The following is a 17,488-nucleotide window of genomic DNA, read 5'->3' as shown; positions in this document are numbered from 1 at the left end:
GCCCAGATTGCCTTAAAGTAACATTTTCCGAGCTCAGAGAAATTAGGCACCAACCCCAGCACCTAGGAGCCAGGCACCAAGCGTCAGGCCTGGCGCTTAGGCACCTGGACCATGACTCCTAAGTACCAAGCCATTTTTTGCCCCTATTTCTCTGCCGTGATTTTCACGATTTTGACCACGGCACCCGCCCTAGGTAGCCAAAAAGTGGGATTTCATGGGATTATGTAAAGATTTGCTTTTGGGGGAGACAAAGTGAGTATTAAACCCCTTTCGGAAGCTTCTTAGATGAGAATGCATACCATTTTTAGGTAAAAAAATAAATTTTGGGCTAGTTGGCTTATCTCCCTAGGGCTCCTCCAAAAGCACATTTTTGGAGAGCTTGGAGGTTGGTCATCTTCGTCCTAGAGAGATAGCCTGGAGCTCCTTCCTCCTTCGTGAAAAAAACTTGGTTTTCCTTGATGTGATAGCTCTAAAGAAATAGAATTAAGAGGGTTTACTTCCTACAACCTTCTTTGTCTTCTTCCTTTTTTTTCTTCATCTTCTTCCTCTTCCTCCGCCACTCCAATACTCTCAACACTGATACCCTCAATTTGATGGTTGCTTTCTCTTTATTTAATACACTACACTCTCAGCTTGATCTAGAGTAATCTCTCAGATATGATCCTACGGTCCATATCAAGCTCAAAGAGCACAAAAAAAAAGGAACGCTATACAGCTAAACTAACCAAATTATTTCATAACCAGTATATAATCCAATACAAAACTTTGAATAACTAGTATATAATTTCGAAGGTGTATAAGATTAATATACATATAAAACCAATAAAATAGAACAAACTTTGCAATATATTTCACATAGCATACCACAAAAAGCTGATTAGGCGCTGAAGGTGGCAATGTCGTCCATCTCTTCCTGCAAGAGAAGGGCGTCTACGAAAACATCTAAGCTCTCACCTTCCATGACATCCTCAATAGCATGGTGAGTGATCCCAACTCGGTGATCTGTGACTCGTCCCTGGGGGAAATTATATGTTCGAATCCGCTCCGATCGATCGCCACTTCCAATCTGTTCGAAGGGCAGAATGGAAAACATTTTAGCCCATGACAGTGCGACAAGAAGCTCACGAGGAAAAATCAGGCACTCGCCTGCTCCGAGCGAAGCTTCGAACGGTTCATGTGAAGTCTGGACCTTTCAATTTCATAGAGTCTGGCTCTTAGTACTTTGAGTGCTTTAGCCTTATTCTATGACAAGAGATAAGATTATGTATAAGTAAATAGTTGAGGAGTTATGAAATAAGTACTTATTTAAGGATCATAAAAACCCAAATTTGGCAATGAAGTCTGAAGAAAATGAAAATTTTGCGGAATGCCATCATAAAAAGCCAAAATTTGCCATGAAGTCTGAAAGAAAATAAAAATTTTGCTGAATACCATCATAAAAACCCAGATTTTGCTATTAATTCTGAAAAAAAAAAAGAAAAGTTTTGCTGAATACCATGTGTTGTGACCTTTCATCTTGTATTGCCACGGCGATTCCAGTTGGAATATGAGTGATTCGAACAGCACTGTTTGTCGTGTTTACAGACTGGCCACCGCTTCCGCCGGATCTGTATGTATCGACCCTCAGATCCTCATTACGTAGCTGCACGTCAACCTGCAGAATCACCATTGAGAATGTCTATGGCATACTTGGAAAGCATGACTATCTTAATGTAAGAGATGATAGAGAAGGTGAGGACAGAATGGAAAAAGAGAAGAAAGGATAGATGAAATGAAAATTTTATCAGCTTCTAGAAAATCAAGGCTTCCAGAATAAGGAAACTTGAAAAGAATCCATATGAAGCATAAGCAAGTTATAATATGGTGTAACAACAACAACAACAACAACAACAATAACAAAGCCCTAATTCCACTATGTGGGGTCGGCTACATGAATCTTTTTTCTCCATTGCATCCTATTTAGTGTCATATTTTCATTTAGTTCTAATAAATTAATATCATTTTTAAACAGTAAGCCCAAGTCTTCCTAGTCTACCTCTGCCTTTCTTAACATAAGTCGAATCTAAAACAACTACTCTCCTAATCAGATCATCAGATGGTCGACGTTTAATGCGCCAAACCATCTAAGACGACTCTCTCCAATTTTATCTGTCATTGGAACTACACCAACCCCTATCACGGATATAATCATTTCACAATTTGTCTCTAAGTGTAAAGCCACTCATTCACCTAATCATTCTCATTTTGGCAACACTTAACTTAATATTATGCTTCTCTTTTAAAGGCCAACATTCAGCGTCATAGAGCATTGCAGGTCTCACCAGCATCTTATAAAATTTTCCTTTCAGTCTGAGCGGCACTTTTCTATCACACAAAAGGCTTGACGCATTCCCCCACTTCAACCAACCAACTTGAATTCTGATATTAACATCCCCATCTATATCACCATCGCTTTGAACAATAGACCCGAGATATATAAATCGTTCACACCTTCTAATAATTTGATCGCCCACATTGTCACTAGAGCTACTACTACTAAAATTGCATTCCATGTATTCAGTTTTAGTTCTACTCAAATGAAGGCCTTTAGACTCCAATGTAAAAAATCCATAATTCAAGTTTTTCCTGGGCCTTTTCTCTCGTCTTATCCGCGAGAAGGATATATTCAGCAAAAAGCATACACCAAGGTACATCCTCCTGTAAATGTTCAGTAAAACCATCCATAACTAAAGCAAAATGATATGGGCTTAAAGCTGATCCCTGATGTAATCCAGATGTAATAGGAAAATATTTGGTCAATCCTCCTTCATTTCGAACACAAGTAACAACTCTAGTATACATATCTTTAATGACTCTAGTATACATTATACATATCTTTAATGACTTGAATATAAGTCATACAACACATTTCTTCTCAACAACTCTCCAAAGGATATCTCTTGGAACCTTATCGTATGTTTTTTTCTAAATCAATAAAAAAGAAATGTAGATCCTCCTTATCATCTCTGAGCTTCTCCATCAAACCTCTCAATAAATGTATAGCTTCCATAGTAGACCTGCCCGGCATAAATCCAAATTGATTATGGGAAATCTTCGTAATACGTGTTAACCTATGTTTAATTACCCTCTCCAAAAATTTTAAAATATGACACATCAACTTAATTCCTCTATAATTTGCACACTCTTGAGCATCCTCTTTATTCTTAATAATGAGGACCAAAATACTCTTCCTCCACTCCTCAGGCATCTTTTAGTTTTTAAAATAATGTTAAAGAGTTTAGTAAGCCAAGAAACTCTCAAATCTCCTAAATATTTTCACAGTTCAATTGGGATATCATTAGCTCCTACAGACTTTCCACCCTTGGTTTTCTTTAAAGCCTCCTCAACTTCTTTTTACTAATGCGACGGTAAAAATGAAACGTTTTTTTTTATTATACACAATATTAAGACCACTAAGGTCGATATTTCATTAAAAAATTTATCAAAATAACTTACCCACCTATGTTGATATCTTTTTTTAAGAAAAATATTTTTTTTTTCTACGAAAAGCTCTTTTTTTCATCTTTAAAACGCTTTACTTGAGTTAAATCTTTACTTTTCTTTTCTCTTTGTCTGGCTAGTTTATACATATATTATCTGGCTAGTTTATACATATATTATACTTTTTTCTCTTTATTTTTCACTCTTCTTAGTATCTAATTTGTTATAAAGATCATTAAAAACAGAATTTTTAGCGTCACAGATTGTTCTTTTAAATTCTCTGTGAGTCGTTTGATATTTTTGCTACTTCTCTAAGATTTTACATTTAAACTAACTTCTATAACACAAATTCTTATATTTTATCTTTTCTTGCACATTATTATTCCACCACCAACTATTTTTATTTGTAAATTTTTTTTTCTTTTGATTCTCCAAATATATCTTTTGCTACTTGTTTGTTACTTTATCCCACATAACATTTGCTTCTTCATGAACAACCCAAATTTTGAAATCTTGAATTTTACTCATAAACATAATTTTATTTGTGAATTTAGGTTCCCCCATCTAATCCTACGATGATGAGTTCTAGTATTCTTTATTTTACAACTCTTTATCTTAGAATCTAGAACTAATAGTCGATGTTGGGTACTTAAATTCTCACTTGGAATAACTTTACAACTTTACAATCTCGACGATCTCTCCGACGATCTCTTCTTCTCATAATTCTTCTCATAAGAAAATAATCAATTTGTGTTTTATTAGATTCATTCTTATAAGTAATAAGATGCTTATCCCTTTTTTTGAATAAAGTAATAGTAATAACAAAATCATATGCTAAAGCAAAATTTAAAATGACTCTGCCTACTTCAATGGTCACTTCAAAACCGTAGCCACCATGAATATTTCTGAAATTTTCTACCACTCTACTGGCATGTCTATTTAAATCTCCTATAATAAAAATTCTTTCTTCAAAAGGTATCATTTGTATTAAGTCTTCTAAATCATTTCAAAATTTATCTTTAGACCCTATATCTAAACCTACTTGAGGAACATAAGCACTTATAATATTAAAAATCTTAATATCAATAATAATCTTAAGGGCTATAATTCTATCTCCAACTCTGTTAATTTTTACAACATTATTTTTCAAACTCTTCTAAGTTATACTATGGTGTAAGAAAAAAATATATGGATAATTTGGCTATTAATATTTTCAAGAACAGCTGGTTAATCACGCACGTTTTTACAAATATTTGCTTTCATAAAAGCCTGTGGTGCATCTCGTTTTGTGAATGTAAAATGCAATTCAAAATAAACACACTACCAAACCAACCTTTTTTGTATCAAGCAGAGTCAAACAGCACTTGACAAGTAAAATGGTTTTTTATTCCATTCTATAATGAAACAGCACATGTCAATCCAATAATTTGGTGGAATTGCTGCAGTAAGACTTTTTCTAAAAAGTACTCGGCAAGATTTTTGTAAATAATATTTTTGTAAACATTAAAACAATAAAACATCCCCTTTTTTAGCCTCCAAGGTAATACAGCAAGGATTTAATTGCAAATTTTTTTAACTTTGCTACAGAGAGTATGTTTTATTCGATAAGCACTGCGTAAAAATTTAGCTGTAATCTTTTCAACAAATCCGAAAAAAAAACTAAGAAAGTGAGTGTAGCTTAGACCAAGCAGAAAAAACAAAACAAGCTTACGACTTTTCACAAACATGCAATAAAACACAAAACGTAAATTTACACGGGGAGAAGTGAAGACTAATGGTCAATTTGTTCAAATTTTAACACATTGCCCAGAAGCGTTTGTATTAGAACTCTGAAATAGAGTTCAAGTGTTTGCTCCATTGAAAACAAATAAAAATGAGCTCTACTTATTTTGGAACAAATCCATCATAATGATGAGACGTAGAATTCGTTTATAAGGCCTTGAAAGTCGCATTTTGATTTTAATTTTATGTAAGATGGTATTTTAATAATATAAAAATTTATGTGAAAATAGTTCAATAAAGATTATTAGGACAAGAAATTAAGACAATTAGCCATAGATTAATAAAGCAATTTTAATAAGAATAATTAAATATGGTGTAAGCAATAAATAATGATTCAATTAGGATAATTATTAAATTACAAGAAAATTATATTAAATGTTTATTTATTTTGAATTTTATTTATTTTGAATTTTACTTAATGGTCGGGTTATTAAATTGATTTAACAAATACTATTGCTTTGTGATACTATATTTCTAGCTCATAATTTAACAAATATTTTATCTATTTCTTAAGAAGTTTAATTAAAATATAATTACTTCAATTCCTCTTTTATTAGTCATGGAGTACAAAATGGGTTGCTTGATCTTCTTGCTTTGTGCTCTTGAATCCTTTGGGTACCAGAAGTCTTCAGATGGATTTTGGGACCCTCTCAATAACAAAATACAATCTAAGCTATCTTCTAGAAAAGTTAACCTTACTTCCAAAGGTGGTATAATTATGCTTATTAATTTTATGCTTTCTTCTATACCTTTACATTGTTTATTTATTTATTCCATCTTGGTTTACCAAGAAAATTGATGGATCTAGAAACATTTTCCTAAAAAAGCAATGATGAAGGGGGTGGTCTTAAACTCATTAAGTGAAAGATTATCTATAGACATAAAGATAAAGATGGGCTTATCATTTAGAAATCAACTCTACGTAGCAATGAATCTATTGCTGGATCAATCATACAAAAAAAGTATTGTAGTAACCTTACTCCTATTCTAATCAGCTATTGTTCAACTTTGCTCTAAGCCTCTAGCTTCATTAAAGAAGAGATCTCTAAACGTTCGTCACCATTTATTTCTCCATATTTTTTGGAAAGGTCACGACATTAGAAACATTAATATTTGGGGAAAAAAAAAAGGATTACTCCACTTTGCTTGTCAACTCAATGATTTATCCCCCTTTACTAGATGTTATAACATTTCTATTGCTTCTCTTCATTCTTCCACTAGAGTTAGGCATGGTTTTTGAAAAGGTGTCATTCCTTCTCACCTCAGTGATAGGGAGAAAAAATTCCTATCTATTATCAATCAGTTTAAACTTGAATTTGATCAGGACATCCCAGGCTTCTCTCTCACTATGGTCTTTTCTTGGTTAGTTGCTAATATATATATTTTTTTCTAATGGGTGGTGTGTGTACTCAAGTTGGCTCTTCTATTTAGAATTCTATTATTCCTCTTAAAATTTCTTAAAATTGCAAATTATCCAGTTTCTCTTTATGATGATAATTTCTAGCAGGGTCTCCTTATCGAAGAAAGATATTCTTAATATTTAATAATGCTGCATGTGGCATGTGTTGAGATAAGATTGACAATGATTTCCATATTTTCTGGTGTAGCAATACCATCTCACATTTTTGGAGGAGGCGCTATAACATTTTTTACAAATGTACACATATAGAAAATTTGAACTATATTTTCTACATTGAGATGTGTTCATATCAGAAAAGAATTAAAAAAATATGTGGGTACCATCTTTTTTTGTCTTCCTATTTCTACCATCTAAATGGAAGGAATGCTAGTTGTTTTTCCAAAACAAAGCGGAAGAGAACACCCTTTCCCTTAATTTAATCAACCATAGATATTTATGGATTCACAACGCTAAGCGAGAATTCACCAATGATCAATCTTACTTTTATAAAGAAGCACAAGTCTTCAGATCCCTTCAATCTTCTCACCCTCTAATTGATTATGTTCTCATTTATGACAATTTTTTTCATTGTTCCTTTATTTTGGGTAATTTTTATTTTTTAAGGGGGGTTTATGTACATAACACACAAATATTATGCATTTACATATCCAACACCTTAACTTTGATAGTTACTTCTGTAACATTAGCATCATAATCACATCAAAACATTTGCATGAAATGATGTGTTCTACTTTAGAAAAATTAATATTAATTGTATTTTTTGATTTGGTGCAAAGGCTTTGGGTTTTATATAAAAAAATATTAGAATTTAGGTCTTAGATATGTAGATACATAAGAATTGGGTGGTAGAAAAAAAATCCCTCTTTTTTTAATTAAATGAGAAAGGGGTTGGCCTAACTCTACATAAAAATAAAATTATAATATTTGCAAATTTGATTAAAACATCATTAATCCAATTAACTAGGTCTCAATTTTAGAATACAGAATCGTCTTATTAATAAGACAAAAAAAAATGTCACTAGGTAACTAAAATATTAATTTAACTTGAATGTTGTGAACAAATTTAGTCCAAAATAATCATCGGAACCGAGTTCGTACAACAGAATTCATATAAAATAAGTAGATATCATTGAAGCTCACTTCCAAAAATCAACTTAAACTACTTCAAAACACTTGACATCAAAATATATTGACTTAAAAAAAATTAAAAAAAAAACACAGGAAAATGATACTCACCTCATCAGCCTGAGGAAGTATAGCAACTGATACTGCACTAGTATGGACACGCCCTGACTTCTCTGTTACAGGCACTCGCTACCAAAACATCAGAAAAAGAATTATTAAATTATAAATAATGCAATATTTTAGGATGATAATGAAAATAATGAGTAAATATCCAAAATAGTACCCCGACTATTAAGAAGTGTCTAATTTAGTCTCAAAGTTTTAGAATGCTTCAATTTCGTCGCAGACTATTAAAATGTGCTCCAAATCGATCTTAAATCATATTTTCCATAAATTTAATGGTGTTCTGCATGATTTGAAGGATATTTTCATTTTTAATTATTCAAAAATTATGTGGATTGTATAAAAATCTCTTTTGTTATTTGTTGTTGAAAAGTTATAATTTTTAATTCGCATTAATAAATCTTTTCACAAGTCATCACTTTGTTTCAAATGAAAATTTTTTAAATGATCGAGAATTATGCAATAAAAGCTCACTCAATCTGAAATTTTATGAATTACTCGATTTTAATTGAATTTGTCAATTTTAAAATTATTTATTAAAGAATGTGCTTTAAAATAGTTAAAATTAACTTGAAAATCTAATTAATAAATGTATTTTAAGTTTAAAATATTATGTATGTGCATGAAAAAATTACTTGATTGATAGAATTACCCTTGGTGAATTTAATTCGTGAATTTTGCAAATAGACGGAATTATCCTTCAAAACGAGAGGAACTGTTAAATTTAACGGAAAATATGATTTAGGACCAATTTGGAGCACTTTTAATAATTTTGAACTAAATTGATGCATTTTAGAACTTAGAGACTAAATTGGACATTTCTTAATAGTCAAGGGTTTAATTTAGGCTTTTACTCTGAAAATAATACATTCAGAAGCTCCTAAAAACACCTGAACCCTATGAATGCCACTCTCAAACTTGAGCTTCCCGTATACGCCACTTCCAGACACTGTTCCACTAGCTTCCTATAATAAAAAAACTAATTATAGTAAATAATAGGATACTCTATGAACCAACTCAAAAATATCAGGTTCTCATGGAACCTAAATGCAAAGTTAAAAACAACGATTTTGAATTCTTTTACTGAAACTGAATAGAAAGGTTTAGAGCGAATTTGGGAGCAGATATGGGAGAAGATAGATACCTTGTAACCTTTCAAATCAGACTCCATTATGTCAATAACTTCAAATCTCCATCCCTTTTTCTGGGAGTATTTCTCATACCTGTACCAAAACAGACCCAAGCTGCATAAACTAAAAAACTCACTCCATGCACATTAAAAGAATGGAAGATTTATATACACACCACTCTAATCCTATGTATTTACATATCTAACACCTAAACTTCAATTTTTACAAACAACGTCCTTACCTATGCATGAAAAGGGGTATTTCACTTTTTAAAAGTCAAAATGGTGACATTTTTTATGTGATATGAAAGATTTGGGTGATAAAAATATAAAAAGTAAAGTTTGGGCCTTAGAGACATAGGAATTAGGAGGTTTGTATGTAAATGCTCCTAAAAGAATAAAGGAAAAAGAGTTTAAAACATACATCTTGAATATATCCATTGCAAATAAAGATGCCTCTTCTCCTCCAGTCCCTATAAGAAAACATTAAAGGTTATAAATTTGGAAGATTCTTTCAAGTAAGAAGCTAATCTTCCATCTAGAGATCAAAATGTATACAATTAAAAAAGGAAAATTTACACACATACCACTTAATATTAGTGTATTTACACATCTAACACCTAAATTTCACTTTTAATGCCAACTTACCAGTATATGAGAAGATGTCTTTCACTTTTTTAAAGTTAAAATAGTGATAATTCCATCTGATATAAAAAATGTGGGTGGTATAAATATGAAGGGTAGAGTTTAGGTGTTAGATATGTAAATACAGAGGAATTATGTAATATGCACGTAAATGTCCCCTTAAAAAACACAATATATTACCTGCTCTCACCTCAAGAATACAATCCCTTTCATCAGCATCATCCTTTGGGAGCAAAGATTTAAGCAATAAATGCAACAACCTTTCCTCTTCCTCAACAGCTTCAGCTAATTCCTCAGATGCTATGTCACACATATCTTTATCTTCGGAACAGTCAGACATTAATGACTTCAGGCTTTCAATCTCCTATAAATTAGAATGTTAGGTCTTCCCCATTAAAGAGCTTTTGTATGGTACAACTGAACTCCTAAGGATTCAAATTCACTTTATTTATTTAGTTGTTAGAATTTCTTGAACAAAAATGTGCAAAGAAATTATAGGACACTTACATCAATGGCCATTGAAACAAACAACAAATTGCTTTCAGCTATCTAAAGAGAAATCTAACATAGAAAAGGAAGATGAAAAAAACCAATAATTAGAAGTGCAGATCGTTATTAATTTGGTCTCAGTGAGAAACATTTCATGAAATAAACATAAGGTACGAAAAGATGGCCAGGAAAACAGCGTGTAAAGTGTATGTACAGCTTCCATTGTGCGCCAAGGTGTTTTAGATGGACTCAGATGAAGCAATCTTATTTTATCTTTATAATCATTAAAATTAATGTTTACATTTAAAGATGCTTTTAACTGCATAACCCCCTTTTTATTAAATTGGTAGTTGTAAAACTAACCTTGACAACCATATCACAATGGCCATATCAATATGAAGAAATGAAGAAAGAGCAGGATGAGCATATTTATACAAAAAGTTTAAAGTTTAACAAATATACTATAGTTCACAAAGATGCAAAATTTAATGTTTAAATTGCAAAAAATTCAAATCAAAGTTTAAAAAGGCGAAATCGGCAATTGAGGTGCCTTGCCTTAGCGAGGCGAGGTGCAAACCTCAAGAAAGAAATAAAAAAATTAATAAATTTAAAAAATTAATCAATATGACAAACTATTGATAAGTTGACTTGGTTTATTATCACTAAGATATAAATCATAAATATTAATATTAAATATTTATTTAAAATAGAAGTTTAAAATATAAATCTAAATAATCAATCACTTAAAATTTAATATTTCATGGGATTCAAGTTCCATAATGGCATCTTTAATGCTTTCATCATCTTCAAATTAATCATCTTATGTATTATCATCTAATTATATCTCATTTGTAACATTAAAATACTTTTCATTCACTATAATTTTCTTCGTAATATCAATTAATTTGAAATCTAATATAATTTATAATAAAAGAATAAACTAATAAAATAACCAAATAATCATACTTAAATCATTTTTTTATATTTTTGAGGTGTTATATCAAAATATATCTAAAATTTTATAATATAATATAACATAACATAATATAATATAATATATCTTTTTTTGTATAACTTCATTAAGGCCTTGCCTCAAACGCCACGAGACATAAATCCTCAAGATGTAAGTCCTATTCGAAAAAGGCGTAAGCCTCACCGATGATATTGAGGCTTAAGCTTCGAATATTTTTCTGTGTGTCTCGGTTGGAGACACGCCTCGAGGCATAAGCCTCAAACTCCTTTTTAAATAATGCTTCAAAGAGTGATAAACCATTCCAAAATGATACATGTAAACAAATTGAACATACCTTCCTTTTGGCCCTCACTTCCTTAATTAGTTCCAAAGAGCTCCCAAGTTTCCGGAGCTCCTTGTTGGCTCTTGAATACTCAATTGATGTGGCTGTTGGCTGTATTCACGATATCAGAATTGAAATATGGCAGTATAAGCAGGCTGTTAATTTATTTATCATTTAACACCATTACATCATAGCAAATACATAATGACTGTTAAATGGATGGAGATGAAAACTGAAATTTTATTTTGACCAATAAATCCATATTAGATATATCAAAGCACATCATTGTGGGAGCATGACCACACAATGCAAAAGTATAAGCTATATCTTAATTTAAATGTTATACTATAATACTTCTTAGATAAAAATGGTAAATAAGAAATTTTACATGTAAATTAATATATGCGGGCATTTTAAGGGCATATCGGTAAAAGCATAGAAAAAGGTAATGAAATAAGCACTACTTGTGCATTGGAAAACATGGTACTAATGTAGTAAACATGTCTACCTGAAAATCATGAAGACCAATACTGTTGGTTACCTGGTTAATTTGATCATTAAGAAAAGCACTTCTCAGCTCTATCGCCATCATGCTTTGTTCCATTATCTTAAGGATATCTGGCGAAAGGTGGACAGTGGTTTCTACAAAATTTAAAAAAAAAAAACAATGATCATGAAGATCTTAAAGAAATATTACTTTCATCAAGATACATACTTTTCAATTAGATTTTTTTTTTTTTTTAATCATTGTAAACTATGACATGATATGGTTTAGGGTAGCATTCTGGTGCCAAATACTACAAACATTTAAATTTACAAAATTACTACTAGAAATATATAAAAAAGATGGCATTCAGGTATCAAATACTGCATTTTCAGCATCATATTAGCAGGAACCAACTCGAGTAATGTATAAAGTTGTTTTAAGCATAAAATATATCATATTATATAAGAAAAGGCCTATCATTGAAAATACATGATAAAATGAGTTGATGACTAATTTCTGACGTCAGTCACAAGATGGTTAGGGCAGCAGGTTAAGTAGATTGGATTGAAAGTTGTCAATGGGATATGAATAGCATCGATATAAACAATATTCAATTTGCAAATGATACCCCTATATTCTGTCAAAATTCTAGAACGTACGTTTCAGCACTAGAAATTATTTTGCTTCTTTTTAAAAGTTTTATGGTCTAAAAATTTACTTCTTTAAACCTATTGTTCATTTACCTTGGTGGTTGCAAAGAAAAAGGTTTATTAATTGCCAAAGCTTTGGGCTGCTCTCTAGAATCACTTCCTTCTAAAAATTTGGCCTTTCTCTTAGTTCAAAAGCTATATTGAAAGAAATTGGAAATCAAATCATTGAAAAAAAAATTGAAGGCTTCAAAGAAAGGCAATTTTTTCTTGGAAGGTGGCTGAATTGTTCTTATCAAAATAATTTTCTCATTCATTCCTCCTTTATTCGACCATTAATAAAATTGATAGCATTAGTTGAAAATTTTTGTGGAAAAAGAATAACTGAAATAAGGGACGAAATTTGGTTAAATGGAAGACAATTGTAGATGTTGAAGTCTGAAATAGACCCGCTCACCTTTATTGATAGAAGGGGTATTTAAACCCAATTACAATAGGCACAATAAATGAAAGAAATAAAAACAGAATAAAATAAATAGGAAAGACATAATATAGAAAAAAATAAAAAAGAAAACACAAAATGAGGGAATTAAAGCTAATAGGCAAGAAATAATAAGTAATAACAGCTAGGGATTTAATTATCGTATAAATCTAATACTCCCCCTCAAGTTCAAGCATAGATGTTGATCATGTTCAACTTGGATTTGAAGTCATTGAACAAAAGACAAGGAAAATTTTTGGTAAGGATATCCGCAAATTTACCACTGAATGGTACAAAAGGCACACAAATTTCTCCAAACTCAATTTTTTCCTTAATGAAGTGTCTGTCAATCTCCACATGATTGGTACAATCATGCTGGACTGGATTGTGAGCAATGTTGATTGTGGTATTATTATTTATTATCACAAAATAGTTGCAGCAGAGCGGATGTTAGCATATGAAGTTCATATAGCATAATGTGTAACCAGAGGGCTCCACAGAACCCCAAGGTCATGGAGCGGAATTCAGCTCAGCACTGTTCTGAGCAACCATAGACTATTTTTTTTTGCTTTTCGTGACCAGATTTCCCCATACAAATGAGTAATACCTCTAGATGGAATATCGATAATGAACTGATCCGACTCAATCAGCATTTGTATAAACAGCAATAGACCAAAAGGTGGAACGAGAGAAAAGTAAACCTGAACCCGATGTAGGTGGACAGCTTGGAGATGTGCTCATAGGAACATGCATGAATTAACTCGCTATACCAACTGTGTGGCATATGTTAGGGCGAGTATGAACAAGGTAGATGAGTTTCCCAACAAGAAGCTGGTAGTGACTTTTATTGACAGACACAACATTGGGAATGTCAGATAATTTTCATTGGGATTCATACGGATAGATTGGTTTGTATAGAAGAAGATTGTTCTCTTTCAAGAAGTCAATCACATATTTGCGTTGAGATAAACAAATGTCCCAAGATAATCGAGTCACTTCAATGCCTAGGAAATACCAGAGAGATCTCAAATCTTTCATTTCAAAGGATTTAGCAAGAATTTCTTTTAAGGACTCGATGTTGAGAGATCATTACCTGTAAGAACAATAATGTTAACGTAGACAACAAGGATAGCTACCTGGTCATTGGAGTAATGTCGGAAGAAGAGAGTGTGATCCGATTAGGGGTGTCCACTATTTGGATAAATCCAAAAAATCGATCCGAACCGAAATGGTTTATTGATTTGGTTCGATATTTGTTTTAAAATTTGTATACTTTGGTTTATCGATTACGGTTCGATTTTATTTTAAAAAAAAAATTAGTCGAAAATCGATTTTTATAGGGCGGAAGTGTGGTTCGGCGGAAACTAAATGTATCACAAATGTTTTTTTCTTAGGGCTAGTTAGAGTTCATTTCAAATCCTTGCCTCGTTCTGTCGCGCAGACTGTGTCACTCACCTCGCTCTGCCCTCGTGCTCTATCGTTGGTTGCTCGACTCGTCTCGGTCCTCTAGGTCTTAGTCCTCTTGGATAACTCAGTTCTCACCTATCTGTATTTCCAAGCTTCTGCTTTCCCCTTCTAGTTGTTGCCCTAATTTTATTTATTCTATCTTCTCCTATAACTCTATCTTCTACAATGAAGGTATGCACTTCTTAATCCTAACTGAGCATTAGGTTGAACTATTGAAGAAATTTAAAGGTTTATTTTGATATACTCCATGGTTTGATGGTGGATTTGCATTACTATTCAATCGTATTGTTTCATTTTATAAGATCAACGCAAAAGGATTTTCGTTCCATTTGAATGATGTGCTTCTATGAGAAGCTTTTATTGGTTTTTATCTGATTGATGTAAAGCGATTTTTGTTCCATTTGAATGATATGCTTCTATGAGAAGTTTCTATTGATTTTCTTATGTGATAGATACATGTTTCTTTGGTTTTATGTGAAAAGTATGCTCACAATAGAGGTTTACTGGTCTTCTGAGCTTTGGCTTTTGCAAACTATAGCCGTTGCTTATCTTGGTATTCACTTTGAGACTCTCTCTGATCCATTAGTCTGAATTTTGAGGTGGTTGCACCCTCAGTTGGGTTGGATTAAATCTAATACGGATGGTTCCTTTGGTTCTAATTCAAGTGGCTTTAGTGGTTCACTTAGAGATCACTTTGGTAAGGTTGTTGGCCCATTGAAGTGTATATCTGATATTCTTTTTTTTTATCATTTGAGATGGAGATTGGCTTTATCTCACTTGTTGGTTCATGGTTGATAGATTTGTAGATTGTGAATGTGGGTTGGTTAGCGTATTGGTCTTCTAAGCTCTGGCTATTGTTTGGGGTATTTCGGCCATTGTTTAATGTTGCCATATTATACTCTGGATTTTTTTGTGCTTCCTATCTTTTTTGATGGCTCTTGTTTAGTTGAATAGTGACTACTAATATTAATGAACCTATAGTTCATTCAAGTGGCTTTGGTGGTTTACTTAGAGATCACTTTGGTAAGGTTGTTGGCCCATTGAAGTGTATATCTGCTATTCTTTTTTTTTTATCATTTGAGATGGAGATTGACATTATCTCTCTCGTTGGTTCATGGTTGTTATATTTGTAGTTTGTGAATGTGGGTTGGTTAGCGTATTGGTCTTCTAAGCTTTGGCTATTGTTGGGGGTATTTCGGCCATTGTTTAATGTTGTCATATTATACTCTGGATTTTTTAGTGCTTCCTATCTTTTCTGATGGCTCTTTTTTAGCTAAATAGTGACTACTAATAATAATGAACCTATAGTTCATTTTGATGAGACAACAAGGTACTGGTTGGCTATTGTTTGGTTAATGAACGTATAGTTCATTCTTGAAGGTTTGATATAGGATAATTTTTAGAAGCATGTCCACAGTATGCATTATGAGTAAATTACTTGATTTGGTAGATTCTTTGGTGATAAAGCATAATTTTAGCACAACCAATTATTTAATCAATGCATTAAGAAGTTCCCTGTGTTGCTGGCTGTTGGGACCTATACAGCAATGCCGATACATTTGAATCTATAAGGTTTCTACTTTCTAGAGTAGTGCATCATGTTATGTCCTATTTACAAAATTCTGTTTTTCTGGGTGGTTTTGATAGCCTTATTTTCTTACTTGGATAAAATTAATGTTGTTGGTTTTCTGCTACTGGAATATTTTGTAACTTTTGTTCCTCTGTTAGTTGGCAATGATTTTTGGGCTGCTTACAGACATCGGGGTTTGGATTTCGAACTCAACCGCATATTGATTTTCGTGTCCTGAATGAAAATTTTGATCTAATTCCTCCTCTTGGCATTTTGGAGAGAAATTATGAGATATATAGCAATATCAATGTACTCAACCAGCATACCTACACGAACAATGCTCGGATATCTTTGTTTGGACAAATGACTTGGTCTTATGCCTTTGACTTGTTGGTGCTCTATTTATTTCAAAATTTGGTATTGCTTAAATGGAGCATTTCATTGAGGCTGTTGTATAGCCTGAGCTCTCTCTATCCCCCTGCATTGATCATCTTTTTAGCTTTTGCTTTTCTTTGACCTTTGATGTATTTCTTCTCTTTTCATTGAGGCCGCTATATAGCAAAAATAAACAATAATAAACAATGATTGTAAATTGGTGCCTCTAAAGACCAAGTTGGATTTGATGTTGATGAAGCTCAACTAGAAGGCATCAAGGCAAGCAAACAAGTTAAAGAGAAAGCTCTTGACAATTCTCAAAGAGCATTAGTTATAGAATAAAACAAATGTTAGAATGCTTAAAATTATGTGTCGTTTTTTCGTATTATAAAGAATTTGATTTTTCTAAGCTATTTATTGCATTTTTTTAAGCTTGTTCAAAGTTGTACTGTACCTCTTTTTCTTTGGGTTATAAATTATGTTTGTAATCAAATTATTTTTATCATTTGAATATCACTTGTTGGAATTAGGTCATTGCTTTTTTATGTGTTTTTTTTTATTTTTTTTACATGTCAAATACATATATTTTGGTTAATCAAAAATCAAACCATTCAAACTGAATTAAATTTTAGTATGATTGGATCTACTCTAAAAAAAATTTGGTTTGGTAGTTCAGTTTTTGGATTTCGGTTTAGATTGGTTGGCCAAATTTTAAAATTGATTCATCCAAACCAACCGAATGCACACCCCTAGATCTAATTGAGTCTAAGTAAAACCAATGCCCACAACCACCTTTGTGAACTTGTCAAACCAGACTCTGGGAGACAGTTTTAGCCCATATAGAGATATTTGTAGTCTGCACACTTACCCTTTGGAGGTGGTAGAGTTAAAGCCAAGAAGAAGAAACATGTATACCTCTTCTGTAAGCTCTCCATTCAAGAACGCATTCTTGACATCTAGCTGGAATAAAAGT

At 32.2% G+C, this 17,488-nt stretch overlaps 1 protein-coding gene across 1 annotated transcript in view; it reads right to left on the bottom strand.

The window, feature by feature from the left end:
- Positions 1 to 714: 714 nt before the first annotated feature.
- Positions 715 to 17,488, bottom strand: part of LOC110038238 (peptide chain release factor 1) — a 55,178-nt gene continuing 38,404 nt past the window's right edge. Inside the window, exons 2-11 of the mRNA XM_020743011.1 lie at positions 12,030 to 12,130; positions 11,501 to 11,599; positions 9,885 to 10,068; positions 9,484 to 9,532; positions 9,075 to 9,153; positions 8,821 to 8,895; positions 7,919 to 7,996; positions 1,496 to 1,654; positions 1,147 to 1,242; positions 715 to 1,066 (exon numbers count right to left, since the gene is read on the bottom strand). Of these exons, the coding sequence (XP_020598670.1) occupies positions 878 to 1,066; positions 1,147 to 1,242; positions 1,496 to 1,654; positions 7,919 to 7,996; positions 8,821 to 8,895; positions 9,075 to 9,153; positions 9,484 to 9,532; positions 9,885 to 10,068; positions 11,501 to 11,599; positions 12,030 to 12,130 (1,109 nt within the window). The 3' untranslated portion in view covers positions 715 to 877. The remainder of the gene's footprint in view (positions 1,067 to 1,146; positions 1,243 to 1,495; positions 1,655 to 7,918; positions 7,997 to 8,820; positions 8,896 to 9,074; positions 9,154 to 9,483; positions 9,533 to 9,884; positions 10,069 to 11,500; positions 11,600 to 12,029; positions 12,131 to 17,488) is intronic.

This window comes from Phalaenopsis equestris, unplaced genomic scaffold, assembly GCF_001263595.1.
Source record: "Phalaenopsis equestris unplaced genomic scaffold, ASM126359v1 Scaffold000002, whole genome shotgun sequence".
NCBI classification, from domain to species: Eukaryota; Viridiplantae; Streptophyta; class Magnoliopsida; order Asparagales; family Orchidaceae; genus Phalaenopsis; species Phalaenopsis equestris.
The sequence above is the reverse complement of the archived record's forward strand: the minus strand, read 5'-3'. Positions and strand labels throughout refer to the sequence as shown.